At 43.7% G+C, this 25,266-nt stretch overlaps 1 protein-coding gene across 4 annotated transcripts in view; it reads right to left on the bottom strand.

Moving 5' to 3' along the window:
- PNPLA7 (patatin like domain 7, lysophospholipase) overlaps nucleotides 1–25,266 on the bottom strand; it is a 116,685-nt gene that overhangs the window by 35,615 nt on the left and 55,804 nt on the right. For all 4 annotated transcript variants that reach the window (XM_031601535.2, XM_031601531.2, XM_031601532.2 and 1 more), the window contains 6 exons: nucleotides 21,442–21,502; nucleotides 19,125–19,274; nucleotides 11,590–11,653; nucleotides 10,783–10,951; nucleotides 9,523–9,705; nucleotides 9,021–9,139 (listed from right to left, as the gene is read on the bottom strand). In XM_031601535.2, coding sequence (XP_031457395.2) covers nucleotides 9,021–9,139; nucleotides 9,523–9,705; nucleotides 10,783–10,951; nucleotides 11,590–11,653; nucleotides 19,125–19,274; nucleotides 21,442–21,502 — 746 coding nt within the window. The remainder of the gene's footprint in view (nucleotides 1–9,020; nucleotides 9,140–9,522; nucleotides 9,706–10,782; nucleotides 10,952–11,589; nucleotides 11,654–19,124; nucleotides 19,275–21,441; nucleotides 21,503–25,266) is intronic.

Genomic DNA, 25,266 nt, shown 5'->3' with positions numbered 1-25,266 from the left:
AGTTCCACGAGCATGCAGAACTGTCATTTTCTGAGCATGACTACAGAGTGGTGAAGCTGCAGAAGTGGTCGTGCTGCCCCGACCTGCACAGCAGGTACAGACAGGAGAGCAAGCAGCTCAGGTCCCACAGGGCTTCCACTCCAGTCTGAGAAACAAAGCAGGTCTTCTGCATGGTGAAGGAGTACCACCTCCAGCATGGCACCTTTAGTCTTCTGCAGTGCAACACCACAAACAAACAAGGCTTGGCAACCTAAACATGCAGGTACCTTTCCAACAACACTATGTCCTAGGCTCCCCAACCATAAGGCTGCCCAGCATCATACAGCTGCCTGCAGAATCACAGTATTTTCAGCTCAAAGTGGTGACAGAAACCACAGCACTGCACTCCTGCTGAGCTCCTCGCACACCTACCTACCAGGAAGTTTCCATTCAGGATAACATTTAAGAATGAAGTCCCACTTCTAAGCTGACTCAAGGGAAATAAGCCCTCACTACCTGGTCTTCATCCCAACACAATCCTTCGCAGCAGCTGCCCCAAGGGAAGCTTTTGCAACCACCTCCTCATGATAAAATTCCAATTTCTTCTGCTCCCAGCCTTGTTCCCCTCTGTGCACTAACTTCAGATCAAACTTTAGACAGAATTTCAAAACAACGCATTTGGCAATGCACGAGATGCATCATCCCTAAAGAGATTGAAGCACAGCCTCTGAGGAGCAATTACTCCGCAGTTCATTACCCAAGCATCTGCAAACAGAAGGCCTGAAGCCTTCAGTTCATGACCACATCTCATGAGAGTTTCTTAGCTAAGGCAAATACTAATCTCACTGCTTTATTTTTAGGAGTTCAAACAATGCACTCCAGGGCTGATCTGGGTCAGACACAAAATTAGGAATCCAAACATAAGTTACCATCTTTGTTTCCAAGGAAGACCCTCGACTCCTTATCATCCCCCATCAGACTATAAGAAACAAACAGAACACCCAGGTGTAATTTCATCTTTAAGGACAAAGACTTCACCGCTATTTCAGCTCCCAGCCACCCCCCTGGATCCACATCTGCTGTTTGAACGACGCTGGGAATCCGGGCACCTCACCGCATGGCTGACACCAGAATTTGGTTTTCATTTTTTGGTCTGGCTCACTCAGATGTGGCAACAGATCCTCTGCACACCACAGGAGCACAAACACAGGGCATAAGGCCACTTCTCCAACACCGATGGGCTCTACCAGCCCCATACACCTATCTGAGCCTGAAAGAGGGATACAGCGAAGAACAATCACAGCTCTGAGATACAGACATCTCTAGGAGCACACAGACATACTGCAGGTTATCAGAGAGCTTCCCTTCCACCAAACACACCCCTTGGCAGTGAGCTGGCTGTGCTTGAAGGAGAGCAGGAGCTGTGGGCTGACAAATGCAAAGGCCGTGGGGATTAACCTGGAGTCTCTAACTTCCTGCCCTTGCAAATACCAGAAGGCTGAGGTTGGGCTCAGTATACAAAGGGATTACTTTGAAGAAAGGGAACTAGGGGGAGGGATATCTCGAGCATTCAGCTCTTTTCCTGACATGAAGCACAGCCAGGCTCTTTCAGATCATTCTGACATTTATATACCATGGAAATCTTGCTTCATAATCATTACTGGTCGCTAATGGACTGTAAATGCTGCAAGTGCCTCAGTTTCATTCTTTATTTTAAAAGAAGAGAAGCATTTTTCAGGCCTCTTCTGTATTTCAGTTTCATTTAGCAGCAGCTCCATAATGGATTTCCTGGGGACTCTTGAGCTCCTTACAGCCAAACCAGGCGAGGGTGCCCTCAAACCTCAGCAGCCCTGGGGAACACGTGGACTTTGGCTCTGTAAGCAGACATCACACACAGGATTACCAACAGCCTGGTTGCTCCAAAACCACTGGAATAAAGAGTTAACTTAATCATAATAATTGGGTTGGATGTCAGGTTTCAAGCAAATTCCCCAGACACATTCAGCTCACTCCTGAATCTCATCCAGGGAGCACAGTACCCTCTTAAAGCCCCCCAAATTTCATAGTGATAATGGTTTAAACTTCTTCTACAAGCACTCCAGAGCATTTTATAGAGGTTGACCTGTGCTGATGCTGAAGCTGAGATGCAGCAGCCTTGTTTTACAGCACACCACAAGCACTTCAGGCATTTGCCCAAGCCTACCCTGGGTCAGGATAGCAAAGGATGAGCAAAGCAGAGCAAATCCCTGTTCCATGCTGCAGCGACTGCCCTCCATGGCTGCAGTAATTCACGGCACTGTGAGCACCAGATGCTGTTGGTGCTTTTTGGAGTCATCCTAACCAAGGTCAGAATGAAGAACAAATGGTTTTATCATCAGCAATTTTGTTTCATAACCTCCTTCAGAACAATTCTTTTCATCAGGATATATTATTTTAATATTTCCAAGAGTAGGAATACCATTTTTATACATTTCTCAAGCTGCCAGCCTTCCGTTTTCTGTGAATTCTAAATACTGTGAGATGGATGACAAATGCAGGGCACACCTGCATTTAGAAAGCACTGAGTGCAACCCCAAGCACTGCCATCAATAACCTCCTTGCAAAAGGCAGTGCAGTCCCAAAGCACACTGCATGATCCAGGGGGAGTGACTCCAAAGCTGAGCAGTATCTGCTGATGACAAATAAGGACATGTCCCAGGATGGGAGCAGCAGTTGGCAAACTATTTCTTCTTTCCTTCTTTTTTTTTTTTTTTTTTTTTAATAGCTCCTTTGAGAGAGGATTTGAAATTAAATCCTGGGAGAGGCAAAGAAGCAGGAATGATGTGGGATGAAAGGATGCAAAGAGCAGGTTAATCTCAGGGCTTGGGTATGTCTGAACAGGAAACATGCTTACGGACTAACAAAGAAAAGAGAAAGGATGAGGGGACCTAGATAGGAATGGAAGCTTGGAGGAGACATTATTAATCAAGTTAAGATGAACAGTACTTCTATTCTGCAACAGGACAACGCGATAATACCAACACATTTGGGTTTCCTCAATCCCTGTGTGCCTCATACCCAGGGATGCTCCTACTAGTCTCCATTTATGTAAAGTTTTGAACCCAGCAAAGGCTCTGAAAAGTACTTCCTGTATTCTGATGTATATGAGCAATGCTGGGAGCTGAGGAAATGCCCAGGGGATTTTCCTTCATCCCTCTGTAAGCACTATATTGAACATGCTTAGGATCCCATGGAGGAAAGCACCCCTCTGTGCTCTTTGTAACTGTGTTTTCAGCACACATCTCTGGAGAAAGCTTCTTAATTCAGGCAGTAAATCCTTCCCCTCTGCCCCCCATCATTCTCCAGGCACACATTCACCATCTGGGTGCTCGTGGTCAGGAAGGACTGTTCAAAAAGGCAACTCCAGCTCCTGCTTTCTATCTGAAGCACAGACATTGATCTCATGAGCTCGCATCTCCACTTCCAGTGCTGCACTCTGCTGTGCTGGTATTAAAGAATTTCCACACACACATTCCTTCCACTGACCAAACTAAGGAGCCTCCTATCATCAGCTATCAGTCTTAGCTGAGGAATAAGAATTAATCTTCCTTAACTGCTGGAACTGCATCCAAAGCACCTGCACCATAAAACTTGATGCAGTCTCCCCTGGAGACTCTGTTCCTGTCTGAAACTGAACATCATTAATAACCACATCCTGCCACCACCTGCATCACAGTGGAGAAGTCACTGAGTGCTGTCTGCTTTTTGTAAGCAAACCACCCAACCCTTAGGACTGCACTTTGCTATACGTACATCATCTCCAACTCCAGGCTTCCCCCATCACAGCAGACATTTCAGCACATCCTGAAGGCTGGGACGGACCTATCAGCTCCACCACTGCTCCACACTCAGAAGCCTTCACTTCCATTATGCCCAACAAGGCCCACCAAGCTTGGGAACTAACTGACAACACTTCTCTCTGCTTTTGTGGGCTATGGAGCAAAATACAGCAGTCCACAGAATCACAGAATGGCCAGGGTTGGAAGAGACCTCAAGGATCACGAAGCTCCAACCCCCTGCCACATGCAGGGCCACCAACCTCCACATTTCATACCAGCCCAGGCTGCCCAGGGCCCCATCCAACCTGGCCTTGAGCACCTCCAGGGATGGACGGGGCATCCACAGCCTCTCCAGGTAGCAGATCCCTGTTGCTAAAGGGCTTGCACAGTTCTGAGTGAATCAGAGTTGCAGCCAAACGTGAGGAATGCAGAGTCAGTAAAGCCTCCTGATTCTATTTTTTGTAGAGTCTGGGATCTTGGAATCAGGTACTGAGGGTACAGAAGGAAAACGTGGTTTCTTCAGAGCAAAAGCATGCTGAGATTTGCCACTCGGGCACTCTCTCTGGCTTTGAATAACTGGCTAAAGTCCCTGAATCAGAAGACAAACCCGACTCTAAGGAGCACAGAGACCCAAGTGAGGCTCGGCACCAAGCAGTCACCAGGCAGCACTCAGCCTCCAAAAGCCTGGGGTCTGGGCACTCAGTGCCTCGGGGACACAGAGAAGCAGATGAGGAAGAAGCAGGTTCAGACACAAGCAAGTCCATAACAAGGGAGGCATAACGTGCTTCTCCTGGGCTGCTTTTATCCTCCTGTTCCAGAGGACCAGTGCTGAAAATAAAGGAGGCAGAAAGAAGTTGATTAAATAGGCCAACTGCCCAAAATGAGAAGGCAGCAATTAGTCAAACCCTAAGAGTCAGCGAGAGCAAGCAGTGGGGGGGAGGGGAAATCTACCTTCTCAAGAACAGAGGCAAAATCATAGAATCACATAATACAACCATAGAATGGCCTGGATTAAAAAGGACCACAGTGCTCATCCAGTTCCAACCCCCTGCTGTGTGCAGGTCACCAACCAGCAGCCCAGGCTGCCCAGAGCCACATCCAGCCTGGCCTGGAATGCCTGCAGGGATGGGGCATCCACAGCCTCCTTGGGCAACCTGTTCCAGTGCCTCACCACCCTCTGGCTGAAAAACTTCCTCCTAATATCCAATCTAAACCTCCCCTGTCTCAGTTTAAGACCATTCCCACCTGTCCTATCACTATCTACCCTCACAAACAGCCATTTCCCCTCCTGTTTATCCGCTCCCTTCAAGTACTGAAGGCCACAATGAGGTCTCCCAGAGCCTCCTCTTCTCCAAGCTAAACAAGCCCAGTTCCCTCACCCTTTCCTCATAGGAGAGCTGCTCCAGCCCTCTGATCATTTCAGTGGCCTCCTCTGGACCCATCCAAGAGCTCTGCATCTTTCTTGTGCTGGGGAGAAAACTGAGTGGGGAAAAGAGTAGAGATGCCTTGATGAAATAAATACCTAGAAACACCCTGAGCAGCAGAGCAGCAGCTCTTGGGAGAGGCTGCCATTCCCTACCTGAAGGAAAGGGCTGGGAGGAATGGAGAAGCAGAGCACCATGGAGCTGGGAGAGCAGCAGGACATGGGCTGCATGTGTGCAGGTAGGGGAAGGCAGCAGCCCCCAACACGAGCGTGCAGCTCATCACTTCAGGCACAGCACCCAGAAAAGGCAAGAAAGTGCTTGCAGCATCTCTGATGCACATGGTGTGTTTGTATCGTACAGCACTCATCAAAATACCCAAACAAATGCGTTGAATGCTTTGTATTTTCCTAATGTGTCTACGCAGGATTGGCGCATTGGAGCAAATTAACTCCTACAAGAATGACATTATAATCAACAACAAGGCTTGTCATCACAGTGTAGTGTCAGCCAGCCTTCTGCAACATCACGACCAATTGTTTTTCTCCACAGCCCCGGGGACTCTCAGATACTTCTCCAAGTATTTACTGCCCGTAAATTTCAGTTTTCCAACAGCTCTGCTAAGACAACTGTGGAAAGCCAAAGGAAGGGTGGGCTGTGTGTGGGATGGCTGAAGTTCATGACAATGACGTATGGGAGGTTCGTGCCTTTATTGCAGGGTTTGCTGTGTCATTATTCTCCCAACTGCATTTCAAAGGTATTATTTTTCTACACTCAAATCTCTTTTCCTTCCCCCAAACTCCTCGGCGATTCTAACTGAAATTAAGTTAGCACTTGACTATAGCAAAACACTGTAATTTCAGAACTGTATCACTTTGATTTGTTATATTTTTAACTTCACAAGAGAAAGAAAACCCTCAGTTCCTACGCGCCTTTTGTCATGACAAACCAAAGATAATGACTAGGAAGCTGCTTTGGTAAAACCTCCCGAACTGACTATCACTGGGGTACAGACAAACATTTCAGAAATAACAACTAAATAATTGATATTACTGGAGCCACAGGGCACAGCACCTCTCACAGGATCAGCCAGAGCCCTGTGCTGTTTCCGAGCCCAGTCTGACCCATGTTTCCAGAGCAGAGTAAGAGGTTACTTCACGTGGAGTGCGACCCAAAGGCCACACTGAATAGCAACAGTCTGGCAGGCACTCATCATGCTGGCCACTCAACAGGCCTTAAGCACAGGATGGTTTCCAGTACCCAATGCACAATCTCTTGCAGCTTTCTTGTCAGTAGAGAAGGGGATCTAAGAACTTTGGCCTGCAAAGCTTTCAAAGGCAGATTTGTACAGAGCTCAGAATAACTCCATCCTTTCCCAAGAGTCTGGACTGTGCTCTCACTTGGAAAACAAATTAAACAAAAAAAAAAATCACAATCTTTCATCCAATCACAATTTTGATGACAATCTAGCTACAGAAATAGCATGCAAGTACCTTTCTGTTGAAAAACACAATGCTCCCACCATCCATGTGCCACCAGCATGAGCTCTATGAGCTCTCAGAAAAAGCTTTTTGGGCCATGAAATGTAAAAGAGGATTTTAGAGAAAGAAGGAAGTATCATCACCCACTATCTGCCATTTTATCCTCTTAAAGTCTTCCATACTGCAGAGATGGACAAATTAATGGCTGATGAGACACGAGCACATTGTTGAATGGGTGACTGCATCCAGAAAAGCTGAACACAGCAGCTGTGCAGGGCTTCAGATTTGTGGAAGACAACAACACAGGACCAACAAACAGGCTCTAACAAGCCCGTCTTTCTTACCTCTGCTCTTGAAAACCAGCAGGTGGTAGCTTGCAAATTAAGCAGTAGAACAAAAAAAATTAGTTTGGCAAAAACTACAGCAGTATTTACAGAAGGAAGAAAGGAAGGGAATAAGCAAAACGTGCTGCCAGAAATATACAAGTACATGTATTTTAGCACAGCATAGGCTTCAGTAAAGACAGATCTCAGCTAGCTAGTAACAAAACAAAGCAACACAACCAAAAAAAACCCACAAGAAACCAAGTGCTTTATATCAGTTGATAAAAAATCTCCTGAGATACACAGATTAAATACAAGCTCCCTTCCTCTGCTTTATTTTCTGCCTCCACAGGATAGTGTTTATCTCAGAAATGAAATACTGAAATCATCTTAGGTGAAGAAACTGAGAAAGCAACCAGGATAAAGGCTTCTTTACAGACACTCGAAGAAACAGCCAAAGCAAAGCACTGGCTGTCTCACCATCGAGTGACTAATCAGAACAAGCTGTCACAAAGGAGTTCTAACCTTTACTTACAGGGAATATTCCCTCCCCAAAGCACATGGTGGTCCCAAATCAAAAATGTGGTATCTCCATGAATCTGAATCAACAGACAATATGTAACCTATACATTCATACTTATATTTGAGAGTGGTATTTCAAAGCACTGTTTTAAAGAAAGGCAAAAACATGTTGATGAAGATAACAAAGTTGGTGCCCTCTAGAATACTGAATTCTACATCTTTTTCAACAGAAAAGTTTTGAAGTTGAAAGGAATTCCAAAGAAAAGCATTGGTAATAGTGCATTTCCAAAGCTTGCTTGTAACTCAACTGGAATCCTAATAGGAGTGTTCAGCACATGCCCTAGCCTTGTATCTGCAGAGACACTTTCTGGGAGGCAGGGTTGTGAGAAGCATACAGGCACCTGGGGTATCATGTCATTTTAAAGAAGAGAACATTCATCAGAGAATTTAATTCCTCTGGCTGTCTAAACTTTGAAAAGCTTGAGGGCCTTGGAAATCTTGTCAGCCACACTGTAATGCAAGAATCCATTGGGAAAAACCCATAGGTAGGCCAACGTAAGAAAGAAGAGTCACTTTTACCCTTATCATCTCCTGACATTAAGGCCAGTGTATGAGAGGGCTCATAACAAACAGTACCAAACACTCACATTCCTATTTGTGTTCACAGAATCACAGAATGGCCAGGGTTGGAAGGGACCTCAAGGATCACGAAGCTCCAACTCCCCACCACACGCAGGGCCACCAACCTCCACATTTCATAGCAGCCCAGGCTGCCCAGGGCCCCATCCAACCTGGCCTTGAACACCTCCAGGGATGGACGGGGCATCCACAGCCTCTCTGGGCAGCTGTTCCAGCACCTCACCACTCTCTCTGCAAACAACTTCCCCCTGACATCCAACCTCAATCTCCCCTCCCTCAACTTAAAACCATTTCCCCTTGTCCTGCTGTTATCTACCCTTTCCAAGAGTTGATTCCCCTCCTGTTTGTAGGCTCCCTTTAGGTACTGAAGGCTGCAATGAGGTCACCCCACAGCCTTCTTTTCTCCAGGCTGAACAGCCCAGCTCCCTCAGCCTGTCTTCATAGGGGAGGTGCTCCAGTCCCCTGATCATCTTTGTGGCTCCTCTGCACCCTCTCCAACAGCTCCCTGTCCTTCTTGTACTGGGGGCTGCAGAGCTGAACGCAGTACTGCAGATGGGGCCTCACAGAAATCCACAAAATCCACAGAAATCCAAACAAAAATCCACCCAGTTATGTTTGCATAAGAAAAGCATCTCCTCAGCCTCTCTCCAGAAAGTTATTTACAGAACAGTGCAGATTTTATAGGATGCCTGTTATTCTGATCTAATCACAGCTCCGCAACAGTGGTGCTCTAGGACTCTACAGCAGTGCATCCATGTGCCCAGGACACGCCACAGGACACACAGCAGCAGGGTGGGACCTTTGGCAGCAGACACCAGAGAACATTGTGGGACCTACCTGGCTCCCCCACCACCAAGGACCAGGGCAATGGCATTTCCAGTCAGAACACGAGCCAGGCGAGAGAAGTCTGAGTGGCGGTCTGATGGCTTCTGGAACACACGTTCATACATCTCTATCTGCAGAAGGGAAGAATACAATGATTGTCCTAAAAGCATGAAACATGAATGTCTTATAGCCCATGTTAACAACATACCAAAAAAAAAGGGGAGGGGGGCTATGAACTATTCAAACAGGCCTAGTAATCAACTGCATCTCCCATAATTTTGCTTAAGATGGAAGAATTTCACAGTAGTGCAGTATTTTCTGTAAAGATATTTCTCTTTCTTGATCAAAGATTTAAAAGTACTGATTAACATGAAAAGCCAGATAGATTTAAGAGAACAGCAGCAATGTAACACTCAGCTGCAAATAAGAACATCCTGTAACAACACCATGTCAGATAACATTTGAAACACGGATTACAAGTACTGCAGCCCAACCACCAAGTCAGGTATCTCACCAGCTTTGGCAAGCTTCTTTTGGAAAACACTCTTCGTGGGCAGTGGATATGAAGATGTGCAGAACACCAGCTCCTCATATTGAGCCATTCCACAGTTCGGGAAGGGAGAGGTCCATCCTCCTTATGGAGCAGAATCAGCTGCTTCTGGGCTCGGACCGCTGTGTTCTCCAGCATCCTCTCCAGCTACAGGAAATTATTTACACCAAAGGAATGGAGGTATCAGGAACATACTGCTCCGTTATTAACTTAATGAGATGTTCTATTTTGGAATACATATATGTGCAAACACATGCCTGACACCTAATCTGAATGTGCAGATTGCTATGCACACTGAGAACCTCAAACAAGATGGATTTAGCCAAGCACGCTGATAGCTGTGGGCTGATGTGGCAAAGAGAACTTTAAAATTGGACAAGGATTTAAATCTGAATGTAAAACAGTGATTTTTATCTAGAACACATGCCATTAAAAGCACAGCACAGGTGCACACTGTTCACACAGAATGAGGTTGCTTCTCAAGTCATACCTGAGCCTGAAAGCTTTCAGTATGGGTTTTTTTTTTTTTTAATATCCAATCAGACACTTTTTTCTCCTTGCCCTTCTTCCTTTTTGTTTCAGACATCTGATGGTGAGTTCCCATTACTGTGCTTCCTGCCTCCCCCATGCTGACAAAGAACCAACACCAGACACAAAAGAACGCTGCAGATGGGAACAGTCCCAGGCTTTTGGAGGTCAGACTCAGCACTTCACAATCTTAATAGCCCTATTTTTTCCCCCCAGTTCCTGTAGAATTTGTGCCTGATCAACAAACTTTAGCAATAATATATTAAGGATAAGAACAGGTTGTAGGGAAAAAAAAAAAACGGCTTACAGTCTGTAATGAAATACAACACAATTCACATATAGCTTTCCCTACACATAAACCATTAAATGAACCAAAGATTTTATCTACTTATCTGGAGATCCTGCAGAGAAATTCTGGACAGAAACATGAATACCATATTGCTTCAATGTGATTTGGCTTTGATTTACCATTGACCAAAATGATTCTTTGGAACTCTGCCGGAAATACTCTTATATAAAGCTTGTCATGTCAGAAAATTCTCATTTAATTCCTCTACTTATAATGAAATATTCCCAAGAAATCCATTATTTATGCTTCACTGGGTATCAAATCCCCAGAAATTCACTTGTGTGAAACAACATTTTTTTCACTCTTGACTGCTAACACTGCAAACATGGAAAGAAGCTGTTCCACACCTCTCCAACAGTGGGCTCCTGGTCTCCCAGCCCTACTATCAAGATGCAGTCAGCCTGCCTGATGCAGCGTTGAGTCCATGGAGTAAGGGTGCTGTCTGCCTGGTACAGGACGATGCGGTGGATGTCCTCCTGCTGGCCCAACCAGCTCGTCAGTCGGTACTCATGGATGCTGGGGACAGAGAAAGCAAACTTCTTTCATACCACAGCTCCTGCCAAAGTGAAGTCCTGCACATCAAGCACAGCATCTGAAGAGCATCAGAACCTTGCATCCCTTGCTTGCTCAGTCTGTTTCCCAACATTCCCTCCCTGCCTTCATTTCCAGGCTCGTGCATGTTGATTTCTTCATCATTTATACCATTCAATATGCACTTAGAGAAAAGAGGAGTGCTTCAGTAAGGCTTCCATGACGTAGAATCATAGAATGGCCTGGGTTGAAAAGGCCCACAATGATCATCCAATTCCAACCCCCTGCTATGTGCAGGGTCACCAACCAGCAGCCCAGGCTGCCCAGAGCCACATCCAGCCTGGCCCTGAATGCCTGCAGGGATGGGGCATCACAGTCTCCTTGGGCAACCTGTTCCAGCGTGTCATCACCCTTAGGCTAACTCAGTTTGTCTGATTGCACAGGTGAGAAAGTAACTATGGGGAAAAACATTTGAACCAAATGCTCTTGAAACATCTCATTGTCTCAAACACCTTGATTAGAAAGGTATAGTGTATGTTAAAATAGGAGGTTTAGTTCCCAAACACTGTATATTTGCATGGAACCCTCCTGCCTTTTCCCACACATCACACAGCTGCACGCACCTATCCAGCGCAGCAGAACCCAGCCGCTGTTTGATGTTATCACTTGTGAGCAGCAAGGCAGGACCTGAAAGAACAGAGAGGTTCATATATGAATGTCTGCCATTCAGCTCCTGACAAACTGTGTAGGGAAAATATAGCTATGTCTCTATAACAAATGCAGCTTTTTTCTTTAACGATCACGATGGATAAGTGCATTGAGAGTTGCCACAGAAGAGTTGGCATGAAGATTTTCACACTAAACTACAATAACATCTTCCATTTCCCACATTCCCTCCTGCTGTATTCATGCATTGGCCCCGACCTCCAAGCTCTTTTATTGCGTTCTTCAATGCCATAAGAATGAGGGCTTCTACTTCAGCTGTATTTTGACACCACAAACACAATATTTGGGGTATCACATACCTTTCCAAACCATAGAAAACCTCAGGAATCGGTTGCAAAGAACGAAGCTGACTCACTGGCATACTGAAATACATACATTTGTTCACCCTTGGTAAAGCAGCTCCTCAGATGAAAATTAAAGCTCTCTAGTAGTACTTCCTATTCAATATGCCATACTCCCAACCCTTTAGTCTTTTTCTGAAAAGAAATCCATATCCATAGGGCTGAGCCTGATCCACACTACTTCTACTGCAGCAAAACATATGCACATCTGGCAACAGCAGTATGTCTGAGATGAATTTCAGTACACAAAGAAGATCAGCTTCTTCAGGCACTTTCATCTATTTTTTTCTTTATTAGCGATTCTATTTCATTGGTGGAAGCTGCAAAATAGTTGCAGCTAAATACAAAAAAAAAAAGCAAACCTGAGAAAAACAAAGGATTAACCTCACATTTCTCATATTGAGAAATTCACGCTTTCCATTCATTTGGTGAGCGTTCTCCTAATGTAATCCTTTCTACTAATAAAAGAACAGAAAATCAAATATGAAAAAACACAGCACTTAATCATGTGTAGCCCCTCAAGGCAAGTACATGGCATAATGTATTTAGTAAAAATCAAGAAAACAGGAGTGAACAAGATGGTAAAGTATCAGAATTCCCCACTTAGATGCTCAGAAAGAAAAAGCACAAGCACAGTATCTACAGCTGTCCACCCCGACCTTCAGCATCAACCTGCATCTCTCGTAATGCTCAGCTCCTTCCTGCCAGGCTTCACTCTGTTTAAGCACAGCTTACTGCCAGACCTGACCAAAAAAAATCTCCATTTTGGATTTTTAATCTTTTATTTCCAAACATCCAAATAACATTTGCTCTTTTTTAAAAAAATCCATAAGAACACACCACAAGTGAAGACCACAGACATAGGAAGCGAAGGCCAATAGGAAGGCACAGAAGCTGGAAGGACTGGAGTTGAATTTCATTTCCCCACTGTAAGGGAGAAAGGGCAGGCAAGTTTTGAAAAAGCATCCAACACCTGAGTTGTCATTTGTGCTCATTAATGTGTCAAAGCTCTCAGCAAAACAGAAGTGATATGTAGACCAGTTATTCTTCCAACACATGCAACCTAAAAAGTTTTATGATGGTGGTGAAAGTTTAGCAGGCAAAGACTAACAGGAATGTAAAATGAGCTGAGGAATGCAGTAAAGATGTCCAATAAGAGACTGATGATAAGGAGAGCAGTGAGAGCTCCGTATCACATCTGCTGTGAACCCCCTGTGCCTGCCTGCTGGGATCTCAGAGCAGCAGAGGAGCTCAGAGCCCACCACACCAATCTGATGCAGCAGAGCACCTGCCCCAAGAGGACACATTAAACACAGTGATGCAGCCCCAAACGCCTCTGATTCACGGCACAAAGTAAGGCTTTGTAGGGCTGGGATGCAGCTTTACATTAATAAGGTGATGGTTACCTCACCCACAGACACTGCTCAAGTGGAGGCAACACATCCACAGAGCCTCGAGGACGAGCATTTCTTCAGAAATCACATCAGGCACCTTCCTGTTGCATTTGGGACAGGGGCTGCCTGCACTCAGCCCATAACCCAACACATGAGTACGGACACACTGCAGGAGCCTCCCCATTGCCTGCCCCTGGAGGACAAGGGCACACAGACCATCAATCACAACTAGCACTAGGACTCAGCGGTGCTTCCAACCCAAACAGCTCTGTTTTGCTTCAGAAGCAGCAACCATCTGCTCTACACTTCCAATTTCTAGCAAGCTCCCAATTAGTCAACCATTAAATAACCCTCCATCAACGTGATCAAGAACACCAACATATGTGTTCTCAAGCACATAAAACAGTATGACCAAGTGTTATTTAGACTAAAGTGCTGAGAATAACCAAGTAATGAAAATGCTTCTCAAGTATACACCCTTCACACAGCCTTGCTGGTAGGCAGGAATGTCCCAGTCAATGTGTTACAGCATTGCCAATGCACGTCACCAGGTGATAATGTGATGCTCTCTCCACACCTACAGCAGCCCCCAGGCACCTTATGGCTGCTCCTGGTGGAACAGCAACACCCCTCCATCCTCCACTGTCTTCTCTTTCAGAAGCATTATACATAGGGTTAAGAGCTCAAAGGTAAGAGCACAGGAAAGGTGATATGAGGTAATGTTCAATATTTATCGAGCCCACTACTGTCTGACTGTGACCAACAACAGATTGCTGGGCATGAGTATTAGAGCAGGGAAAGCTTAATGCCATTCTCCAAGCCTCCAGCAATTTGCAGTTCATGAATTTCCAAGCCAGAGGTGGTAACTTTTAAAGATTCCCCAGAGACTTATCTTTCAGCATTCACTGGGAGTCTGAATCCTGGCTCTTCTGTGCTTCAGGTGAGAAAATACAGCATGGCAGCAGTCTCACCCCCAGGCACAGATGATCATGATTCACCGAGAAACCTCACAGAGCATCTAAATTGGTACTCCAAAGTCATCTGTTTTCAGGACAGAACTACAAGTCTGTGAAAGAGAAGTGAGAAGAACAAAGCACTGGCAAATATCAGAGGTCTGGCTCACTGCATCTTTTAAGAATAAGGCAGGCCTGAGGTAGCACTTCAGCGAGGCTCCCAGTCTCATGCTGTGGCCCAGTAAGAAGACAAGCATTACGTAAGAGATGCAAACCTTTTCCCTTTTTTCTAAAGATAAACATGGTACTCACTTTCATAATGTTTTCCATTTAGCAGCACTTCCCAAGATATGAAGGAGTGGCAATCAGATGCCCTAGTTCTATATCTAATATAATCCTGAAATCACACACCTCAGTTGGATCAAATATGAAGTACTGAAATAAGGAAACATATGAAAGAAGTGATCGCTGATGCTTATGGATGATTGTAAATCCACCTCAACCTGGATAAAAACACAGGGACAGAAAGACACAGCCAAGAACCACACGCACTAAAGTTCAATCACAGCAAACTTACTTGCCTGGACTTCATCAAATCAGAACTTCTACTGCGCCTAAAGAAAAGTCTACAAAGTTGTGTGCCAAAGATAAAGACTTGAAAAAGGAGGTTGATGTCTCAGTGTCAGAAGACTTTGCCCAGCAAAGAGTACCATCCTGTGCTGGTTCCAGGCACCACATTCATCTCAACACATTAGATTCTTAACCTTTAAATCTAATTTGTGCATAAAGAAGGGACATTCTGGTAGAATAATGCATTAAAAAGTCCAGTAAATTATTAGTAAAGGTATTTCAGTGAGATTTACAATGCATTATACATAATTAGGAACTGAAAGCAAGCTTAGTTAAGGGCTGTAAGCAAGAGGAGAGAAGTGTATGCTGGATTTGAAACCTTCCTCTCTACTCAGTCTGAAATTTCCATATGATTAGAGGGGCTTCCACAAAAAGCCAGAATTTGCACAGCCATTTGCACATCAGTTATGTGGCACCACATAACTGCTCTCAGTTAGAAATGAGAAATAGCTAGGCAAATCCATTTTTTCAAACCTCAGTGTTCTAGAAAAGCTTTTTTGACAAGAGCTGCTCTCTGCTCTGCAAGAATTTAGGGGAAAAAAAGTCAAAGAAAACCGAAGGACACTGACCAGAATTCATTGGCATGGTTGATCCAACCTGCAACTGTGCAGCAAAAAGACAAAACAAAGAACATGCTCACTTTTAATTCACACTAGTTCTGAAGTGGAAAATTCTATCCCAGTTCTCTGCAGGTTTTATATTCTGCATTCTCTTTCTCTGGAAACCCAGAGACTAAGGTTCAGAGGAAGGGCAGCATGAAAGCAAACAGCGAGGAAGCAGTGAGCAGCCCCTGGTTTGCCACGCTCTGCAGGACTCCTCTGCCCTCTTCTCAGTGCTCAGATCATTCCTTGCCCACAGCAGGGGTTGGAGCTCAATGATCTTTAAGGTCCCTTCTAATCTAAGCCATTCTATGATATATTATGATCATGTTTTACCATCATAATTTTCTCAAGATGAAGACGGGTTCACACTGACTTACTGCCATCAGGCACCAGGTAACTGCTTCACTCCTGTTTTGCCAGTTGATGGGGTCAGCAGGAAGAACACAGACACCAACCAAAGGGATAAGCTTATTTTACTGTCTGCTTCAAAATAATACAAAAATAAAGCAATGCCTAAAGTCAAAAAACCAACAGAGCCCAGCCTGGACAGGACATCACTTGGTTCCACTACAAATTTAAATATTAAATCCACATAATAGATTCAATTAACAAACCTATAAACCCTATTATTTGTGAATAATGCAATAAGCCTTATTATTGGTGAATTAATTTCTACTTAATTTTTCCATTCTTGTGGACAGTATAAATTAATCATGCTGTTACTAACATTGATTCTCCCAGACTGAGATACTCTCTTTGTTATTACTATCAGACTCCTCTAATAAGATGAAAGTAGTCATAAACCAAAATAAAAATGCACTGGAAGCAGCCTTCTAATGCCAGTCCCAAGGAAAGAAAAGCATCCCCTGATCTCATTTTGTAGGTTTAGTTCCAACCCAACCTACAGGCAGACAACTCACCCAGGATGAAGGTCAGCCTGCAGACTTCCCCCAGAAGTTACCATCTCCTGCAATGATAGCTCATTATGGTTCTGGCAGTCATTTCAGAATTACTGCATTTATTCTAATTTCTGTTCTCTTTTCTCCAACCTGCAGCAAGGACATCACTACAATATCCATCTAAATTAATATTGTGGGAAGACTAAGGAATGTTATAAAAATATATTAAGTTGCAGTAGGAAACTGAAAATCAGCTGCTTTAACCCCACACAAGTCCCTACACACCAAGACTGGTCTATATTTGCTCTGGAACATATTTCAAGGCCAAACCAATGAAACAAGAAGAATCAAACTTTAAATATCTCAGTTTACAGCTTATCAACAAGTTCCTTCCAAGAGAAAACAAAAGAATAAGCAACAAATGCTGATGAAAAGCAGCAAGTATACACAGGGGAACTTCCAATTTCCAGAATTAGGAACATATTCACTCAAACTGACATTCCAAAGAGGAAGATCTTCAGTTAAGCCTTCTCAAGCACATTCAATAACACCTCTCATTTCATAATTAAGTTTAACATCTAATCACAGCTCACAGCTAAGACCCTAGTGCCAATTCACCAATTTGAAAGTCAGAAGCAGGTAAGCACTCACCAAGATGAGTTCCAATACAATAGTTGATCACTAAGGACCTAATCCAGATCTCTCCACACAGTGTGTCTGAGTTCCTCAAGTGTAAAATGGACAGAGTTCTAACTGATAAGGAGCATAATTAAGAAAACCCAAAAGTAAACCGAAATTTTGCTTCACAGCACTGACTTAGCTTGTTCAGACCATTTTGTCGTGCATCAGTACAGAACATTCACACAACTTACAGCCTCAGCAGAAAGCACAAAAGCATTAGGAAAATAAGAGAAAACACTGCTAAAAAATAAAAATAATAGAATACAGCCTGCATTAAAAAAAAAAAAAGACCCTCAGAGCTATACAGCATACAAACACACAACCAACCATTGGCAGAAGGTTAACCACTGTTTCAAAGAGCTGCGGGCTGAGCAAACACCAGGCTGACCCGACGAAGAGGGGCTATCAAGGCTAGAGAGCTTGGTCTACCAGCTGTGTTTGGGACCATATGGCTAGCTGTGTTTTCACACAACACTTTCCTCTTCCCACTGCAGCCGTCTGCTCCATCTTGGCAAGAACTTGAGATGCCAAGGTTGTATACTATCTATAGCTGCCAAGTACTACACAGACGTCAGTTTAGATGCAGAAAATAAAAATGAAGGGTGCACAAGAAAAGGCCGAGTGATCAAAACAAAACCCCCCGTTTGTTACGTTCCAGTTGCTTTCAACTAGAAGGGTTATTTTTATTCCGAATAGTCCTTTAAATACTTAATCTTGGTTTGCTTTATTTACAGGCTCCCGGTGCTGTCGCCCATCAAAACAAGCTGGCAACAATCCATTCTAAGTACCCATTAGCAATATAGCTGTGGCTGAAATCTTTGTTCTGTTATAACTTTTTTTTTGCCTCCCCAAAATAAAAGGAATCTTCAAACACCCACAAATTAGTGCTCACTGTGACACAACAACACATACGAAATTATGTCTCTAAAGGTGAAGGAGCTCAAACACCAACCACATTTTCCTTTGCCTGCTTGTCTAGAAGGTTTTAAAACAGAATACTAAGAGCCAACTCCCCCAGATACCCTTAATTAAGACCAACAAAAATAATCATTAAAATAAATCTAAGTGGTTATAGATCAAGCATCACTAACCTGTACTTTTCAAAGTGCTCTGAGACAGCAGAGCTTCAATTCAAAGAACTGCAGGAGATTTACTCGAGATCTATGATAGCATATAAGGATGAAAAAAGGATGTTCAGAAAATATCAAACTATAGTGGAGCATGATCTGAACTGTGAATTAGGTACATGGCTTTGTGAGCAACTGGAACTTGTGCAACCAACTTCACCAATGCATACAGCAATTAATGAATCAGTTGTGAACTGAATACATGGTTTTGTGAGCACAAGACAGACAAGCTGGCAACAAACAGGATAAAGTAAGCCAGAGTAGGAAGGCATGATTTAGGACTGTTCAGAATTCCAATGCCATCCTGGATGGATCTCCTGTGCAAGCCTTCTGAATCCAGTCTTATGTTTGCCACTTACTACCTAGCTAACAACAGAAAATTGTAAGAGAAATCCTTTGTGGGATCAAGCTGTACAACTAAAACAGTCTGGAAGAGGCTCACAGTTAAGAGAGAAAAAAACCTGAACTCTCAAACAGGCCCTGTGGGAGCAGTACGGTGTGGGCACCCATCACTGACGTACCTGCAGTCTTAGGAGTGCAACAGGTCACACAGATTAGAATCTTTCTGAGTAATCGAGGCCACAGCATTTTCCACTATATGTTAGGAAAACATGATAAGGAAAGAAGGAGAGCGAGTCAGAAGAAGAAAGATATTCGGAAGATGTCATCTGGAGCATTGCTACGTGAGTTGCCCTCCAAATGAAGCATGAATCCACCTGCTGATTGACAGGTACCTGGCTATACTTCTCTGAAAAATAAGAGGCATTTATTCCCCATGATGCAGTAACACATAAACACTTCTTACCCACAGCATTGAGAGCATGCTTGAGCTCCAGAGTGAAAGCAGTAAGTGGCACCTCTTCAGACACCGGCATAATTGCTATTGTGGAGAGATTGCTGGCAGGATTTCCAGCATCCCACTTGCTGCTTGAGCTGTGCAATCCAAAAGGATGGCCTGTTGGAAAAGAAAAAAACAAAACAACAAACAGAAACAAGAAAGTCACATCATTTGTCATCCAGAGGCAGTAAGGGAACTATCACTGAATGGCTTCACCCAACTTAAACATAACATCCTCCATTTCACACAAAAGGAAAGGCTCTGCATTCGTGCACAGCAGGAGGAAAAAAAAAAAAGGATTTCTGTCATTATCAGCAGATGACACAGGATGTGGGTAAAAGCTGAGCAAATTTAAAGGTATCTGAGTGATAGGACCAGGTAAAATGCAATGTGCCTTTACTTGACCTGTTAAGAAAAAGACCAAACTGCACTCTGAAGCACCACACACAGCCACAACACTGAGACATCAATCTGCCTCTCAAGGGGAATTATCTCAAATAGCAAAAGCCCAGGTTTGTTATCAGTATCCAAATATATCCAAAATAAATACCCACTTCTTATGGTATTTCTGATCAAGGAAATAAATACACATTTTCAACAAAGTTTCTGTAGGAAATGTGTATCTACATCTATTTTCACTCCTTTCCAAGATGGGAAAATGTGAATCTTTACAGACAGGTGTGCATGAATGTTAAAATAAAACATGGAACCTCTAAAACAGATGCAAAGCAACTGTGGAAGCATCTCCAATATATTGCAATAGACTGAGCAGCACAGAGGGGCTACGGGCAGAGAAAAGCATTTTTTGACAGAAGTATTTGATGCACGTAACAAAGATCTTCCCAGATAGTTTAGCTCAGGAAAAGAATGATAGGTGTGTTCTACAAACAGTTCTTTTCAGTTTTATACCATTTATTTCCTCCATAACCCCTCTCAGACAATCTGACTTTGCTGCTAGCACCTGCCAACTCAACTGTAAGCATACAATAAAATCAGTGTTATCTAAGTTAAGATTTAGCAACTGGCTCATCTTATTTTACCCTGCAAAGCTCCACCACGTGCCATTCTCGAGATGGACATATGGAAGCACGTGATATTCTGTAATTGATATGAAAACTCATTTAAAGTGCATATCAATAGTACACTGTAGGACACAAAGAAATGCCAGATAAACCTTTTTTTCAAATATATTCAGCACTGGAGATATTCAAGTCTTCTAAAATAGCTCTCCACAGAACATTAAATAGTTTTTCTCCCTTTTAGGTGATCTTCAAGAAGGTATTTGTAGGTTCAAACAAGTTACATATCACTGCTCCACTCTTTCATCTCCATCGGTCCTTCTCTCCTCAGAACTTCAATGGCTGTTCTCTGATCCTGCTCCTATTATTGCCTACCACTAATTTTCCTTCCATCTTCTCCAGAGCACATATTGTCCCATTTCCCACGCAGTGCAAACTCTGCCCTAGGTCACAAAGGCATTTCAGCATGCACAAGAGATTAAGAACAATTACTGCTAGAGATATACACAAAACTGATGGTGCATACAAAGCACTGGAAGAATGGATTTGGAAACTCATTCCCCAAAATGGCTTCAAAACCTGCAAGGTGACAGCTTCAATTCCAGTCACCTTGGAATATCTAAATATTAAAGAAATAAAGAAACAGTAGAGAACTTTTCTATTAAAACAATCAAAAAACCACAACAGTAAAGAATTCCACAACACAATCAGTGGTTAACATGCATTTGTTTTCTGCTAAAAGCTGCACAAGAACAACCAACTATGGGAAACTTCCTCCTAATCACTTCAATTAGTAAATACACTTTGGTTTGCCTCTGCCACATACATAAAACTTACCAACCAATGCATAATGAACCATTTGCTCTCAGACAATTCATTAAGATAATGCAAATACAGACATGCTAAGTCAGTCAGTACGCAGATGCCACTCAGCATGACTATCAGATTCAGGTCTATCGTGGCAGTTATTTCTAATGATCCCTTGGAGCTGTTCTTTAGCAAGAGATTTCATGGAAATATCACTGCATGTACACAGCAGTAGTTTTCCATCCACTCCTATCCTGACACAGCCACGTGTCTCCACCAAAAAAATGGTGTACTTACATATGACAAATTAAACATTCACTTGTGACAACCAACAGCAGAAATATTTAGGGACAAGTTCTCTTGTCAAGTAGTTACTTTCTCTTTCTGAATTTAATGATGTAGTTCCAGTTCCAAGGAAGCACCAGAATGGATGGGAAGAGCCCAGCAATGACTCTTACCTCCCTGCTGAAGGCTGCCAAGGATCTTCTCGCCCAGCAAGTGAATAAGTCTGGTCACAACCTAGCAATGGGAGACAAGAGGAAGAAAAGAAACAAACATTCAGGCAGAATATACTCAAAACAATGCAATTAAATGGACACTTCTAAGTTTTGTAAAACGTTCTCTCTGGTTGAACAATAAGGAGATGCAGTTTTGTAATCATTACTTCTTTCCTGGTTGTAACGCCTGGTGTCTGATCATTTTATCATTTCATCATTTCTGTCTTGTTTTACCTAGGGAAAAAAAAAATAATAAAAACAAAACAAAGCAGCCATTATTTAACTTACACTGGGAACAGAAGGAAAAAAGAATCCAATTAATTAGGGGAAACTCCATTTCCAGCTCTGCTTCCTGTCTGCAGCGTGCCTGTACCCTAGCAAAGTCACTCTGTTGGTGCCTGCTGTCCACCTCCACCTGCTGTAAGCAGCTCAGGCTCCAATTCCCCACGCAGTGCTGCTTCCACCTGCCCTGTGGGAATTAGTCAACTCACAGTAAACAGTTTCAGATGTCTTGCATTAAGGGAACAAACACACACTTGAACCACACAGAATCAGAGCAAAATACTTAGCAGGACATTTCCACACCAGCCCCTCAAATCACATTTGCGTGGTCCCTTTGAGCTGACAGTCTTTTCTCTCAGTCACCCCAAGAAGGACTTTTGCTGATAGAAACCACTGTTCTCATAGCCAAGCAAAGCTTCTAACCTTGTCTCCAACACCAATAATCAATATTTCCCAATCATTTGTACAGTAGAAGACTAATAATTGCAGTATCAATCAATGAGTTGAAAAATGTGTTGTTTATTGTGAAAGATCTCCACACAAATGTTTTACCAAATAAGAAACGAGGTACTTAAATGCATTCAGAATCATCAGAGTCATCATTAGACATTCTCCCCCTGGCAAACAATTCAAAGTCAGATCCCCAGCAGGGCATCAAGAAGCAAAACAGAAAACAAAACAGAAAGCCCACAGAAATCACAAAGCATCTCCAAACTAATGGGCAGCAGCAAATGCAACCCCAGATCTCAGCCAAAGAGACACACTGCTCCCAAGGAGCAAGCACTGCAGGATGCACCCCTCAGATACAAGATGCTGTAAGCACTGTGACAGCTCAGCTTCCCATCTGAATCATTCCATGTGTGCTACTTAAAAAGAGGTCGACACAGAATGAGAGACCTCGCAGCTTTGACATATAAACACAGATTTCTTGGGAGCATCACCATCCCCATCTCTCACACCTGCCAACCCACACGTACACACTGCGACTTCAGTCATTTTGGAAGTATTACTGAACAACACTTTACTCTTCTGGATGACTTTAAACGTCAGAGTTTTAATTATGTTCTAAAACCAACTCCTGTATTTATAACTTTTTCCTCTTTACAGACAGCTAAGGAGAGCTCCAGTGAAGTTAAAGAAAATGTCCAAGGTTAATGACAGAACTAAGAATAGAACCTATTGGTCTCATTTTCCAGCCGGCTGCTTGTAGTACCAGGAAATATTATTTGTCTTGTTTGCAAAAGCAAGCCTTGCAGCCTTGGTACATATAGATATGGGAAAATTATTTCCCTGGTGACTTTGTAAGACAAGCAAATTGCTCACCATAACAGGATGAGTCACTCTGTCGCAGTCATGGCAACGTCGAAGGAACATCAATTTGAGATGGTAGCTAAGATCTGGCCTGAAATTTCCTTGGAGTTCTCTATTACCTACACTATACGTTTTCTTTCACATACAAGAAAAAAAGGCAACTTTTTTTTCCTTAAACGTTTGTCCATTAGCTTGAGGGAAAAGGCATTATAAATCAGACTTCTTCATTAACAATAGATCCAAGCTTCAATGACTGACCTAAACCCATGGCTCTGCAGAACCAAAGCAGCTCTCACCAAATCAGAATTCAAAATCCACAGACAAAAAAAGGAAAAGAAAGCAAAGCCACCCATCCCTCGGATTTCCCAACAGCTCCAGGCAAAAAGGCAGCTTTGGCCGAGAGACATGGGATATAGGGGCAGGAAAGGACCTGGGTGGCACAAATGGCTGCTTCAGCTTTAGGAGGGGAGCAGAAGCGAGCCCCTGGGCTAGGAAGGGACGTCAGGGAAACACACGACTGCAAATGTGCCAGGGAACACCCACCTGCCAGAGGCACAGGCAGGAGAATGCCAGCTAATGGGGCACAGGCACCTGGGAGCAGAAATCCCTGTGTTATCTGTTTTGGTGCATTTTGAAGGAAAAACACCTGGAATTGGTAGCAAGGGGAAGTAGAGGTGAGAAAGCAGGAAATCTCAAAGCGCTGCTGGGAACCAGCTATGCAATATGGTCTCATTTCCACTGCAGCCCCATTCCTGGGGCCAGACAGCCTTTCCAGCACAGACAGAGGTGCCTGGTGCGTTCAGTCCTGGATTTCAGTCTCTCCTAGCACCTCAAAGACATGCCCTGCTCCCACAGACACAGCTGCAGCCCAATCTGCTGGCACAGGAGCACTCCGTTTGGATTTAAGGTTTGACTTTGGTTTGAAGAAAAAACTGCACTGCAAAAAAAGGCAGCTAGATAGAGTGCAGATTTATCTAAGAACAACACAACGTTTCTAAATGAGGCCACAATAATTAATTGCCTGCAAAGTAAATGCAACTTTTCAATCCCTCACACTGTGGAAAGAAGCAGGCATGGTTTAGTTTGTGAGGAAGTTGAATTTACCATTCCTCATGAGTATAAACCACGCTTGCAGCGAGTAAATCCTGATCAGGTAATTGCAGTTAATCACTTGAACCAATAATGAGCAGAGACTTCAATTAGGCACTTCTGTTGTAAGCCCAGGCACAGATAGGTCTACACAGATGAAATCACCGTGCTGCAGATTGAACTCATCCTTGCATAGAATAATGCCCTCCTAGTCACAGTGCTGCCATTTCAAGCTGTAAAATGACTCCAAGTTCACATTTGCCAGGCTTTGCCAGCAGGGTCATGTAGACACTTAGAGGGCCTCTCAGTGATGCTCAGGGATCCCAGGACCAAGGAGCTGCCCTGCACACTGCAGAGTGCCACCTCAATAGCCAAAAAGAACTCAGAAGCAAAAAAAAATTCACACTCTAGAGTTTATGCAAGAGGACAGAAGGAAGAAGGCTTACTTTATGGGGCTAGGAAATAGAGAAATACTCAATTTCAAAAGCCACTCAGGATTCCAGGTGCATCAGTACCATTCTCCAAAAGCCCTGAGATCTCTCCTCCTCCTGCAGACACTGCATCTGTAGATTCATAAAACTTGTCCCACAGCAGGGCACTCAGCTGAGACAAACTTAGCAAAGGAGAAAGCTTTCTTCCCTCTCCCACTCCCTTGCCTTCCCAGATTAGCTCATCAGAACTCTTCTGTGCAGGTCAAAATGAGGAGTATTTCATAGAATTAGAGTTGAAAGGACCTTGAAAGGTCACTTGGTCCAACTCCCTGCAATGCACAGGGACACCTACAGCTCCATCAGTGCTCAGAGCTCCGTCCAGCCTGACCTTGGCTTCTGCAGGGACTGGGATTTCTCTCCCTCAAACGGCATTAGCACTTCTCTCAGCACCATTTCACCATCTCCTAACTTTCACCTTGCCACCTACCAGCTACCCAGAGATGTGCTTGCTGCTCCTGACACAGCTCCATCCTGAGGAAGACCCACTCAGGTTAGCCCAGCAGCCCCCACTGCCTCACACTGAAAGCCTGTTTCAGTGACTTGGTACAAAGGTTGTGGCAAGCCATTAATTTTCCCCTCTGCTTAACTAACGTTGAATTACAGAAAAGACCTG

The sequence above is a fragment of the Phasianus colchicus genome, chromosome 19 (genome assembly GCF_987193195.1).
Source record: "Phasianus colchicus chromosome 19, bPhaCol1.hap1.1, whole genome shotgun sequence".
Classification (NCBI taxonomy): Eukaryota; Metazoa; Chordata; class Aves; order Galliformes; family Phasianidae; genus Phasianus; species Phasianus colchicus.
The sequence above is the reverse complement of the archived record's forward strand: the minus strand, read 5'-3'. Positions and strand labels throughout refer to the sequence as shown.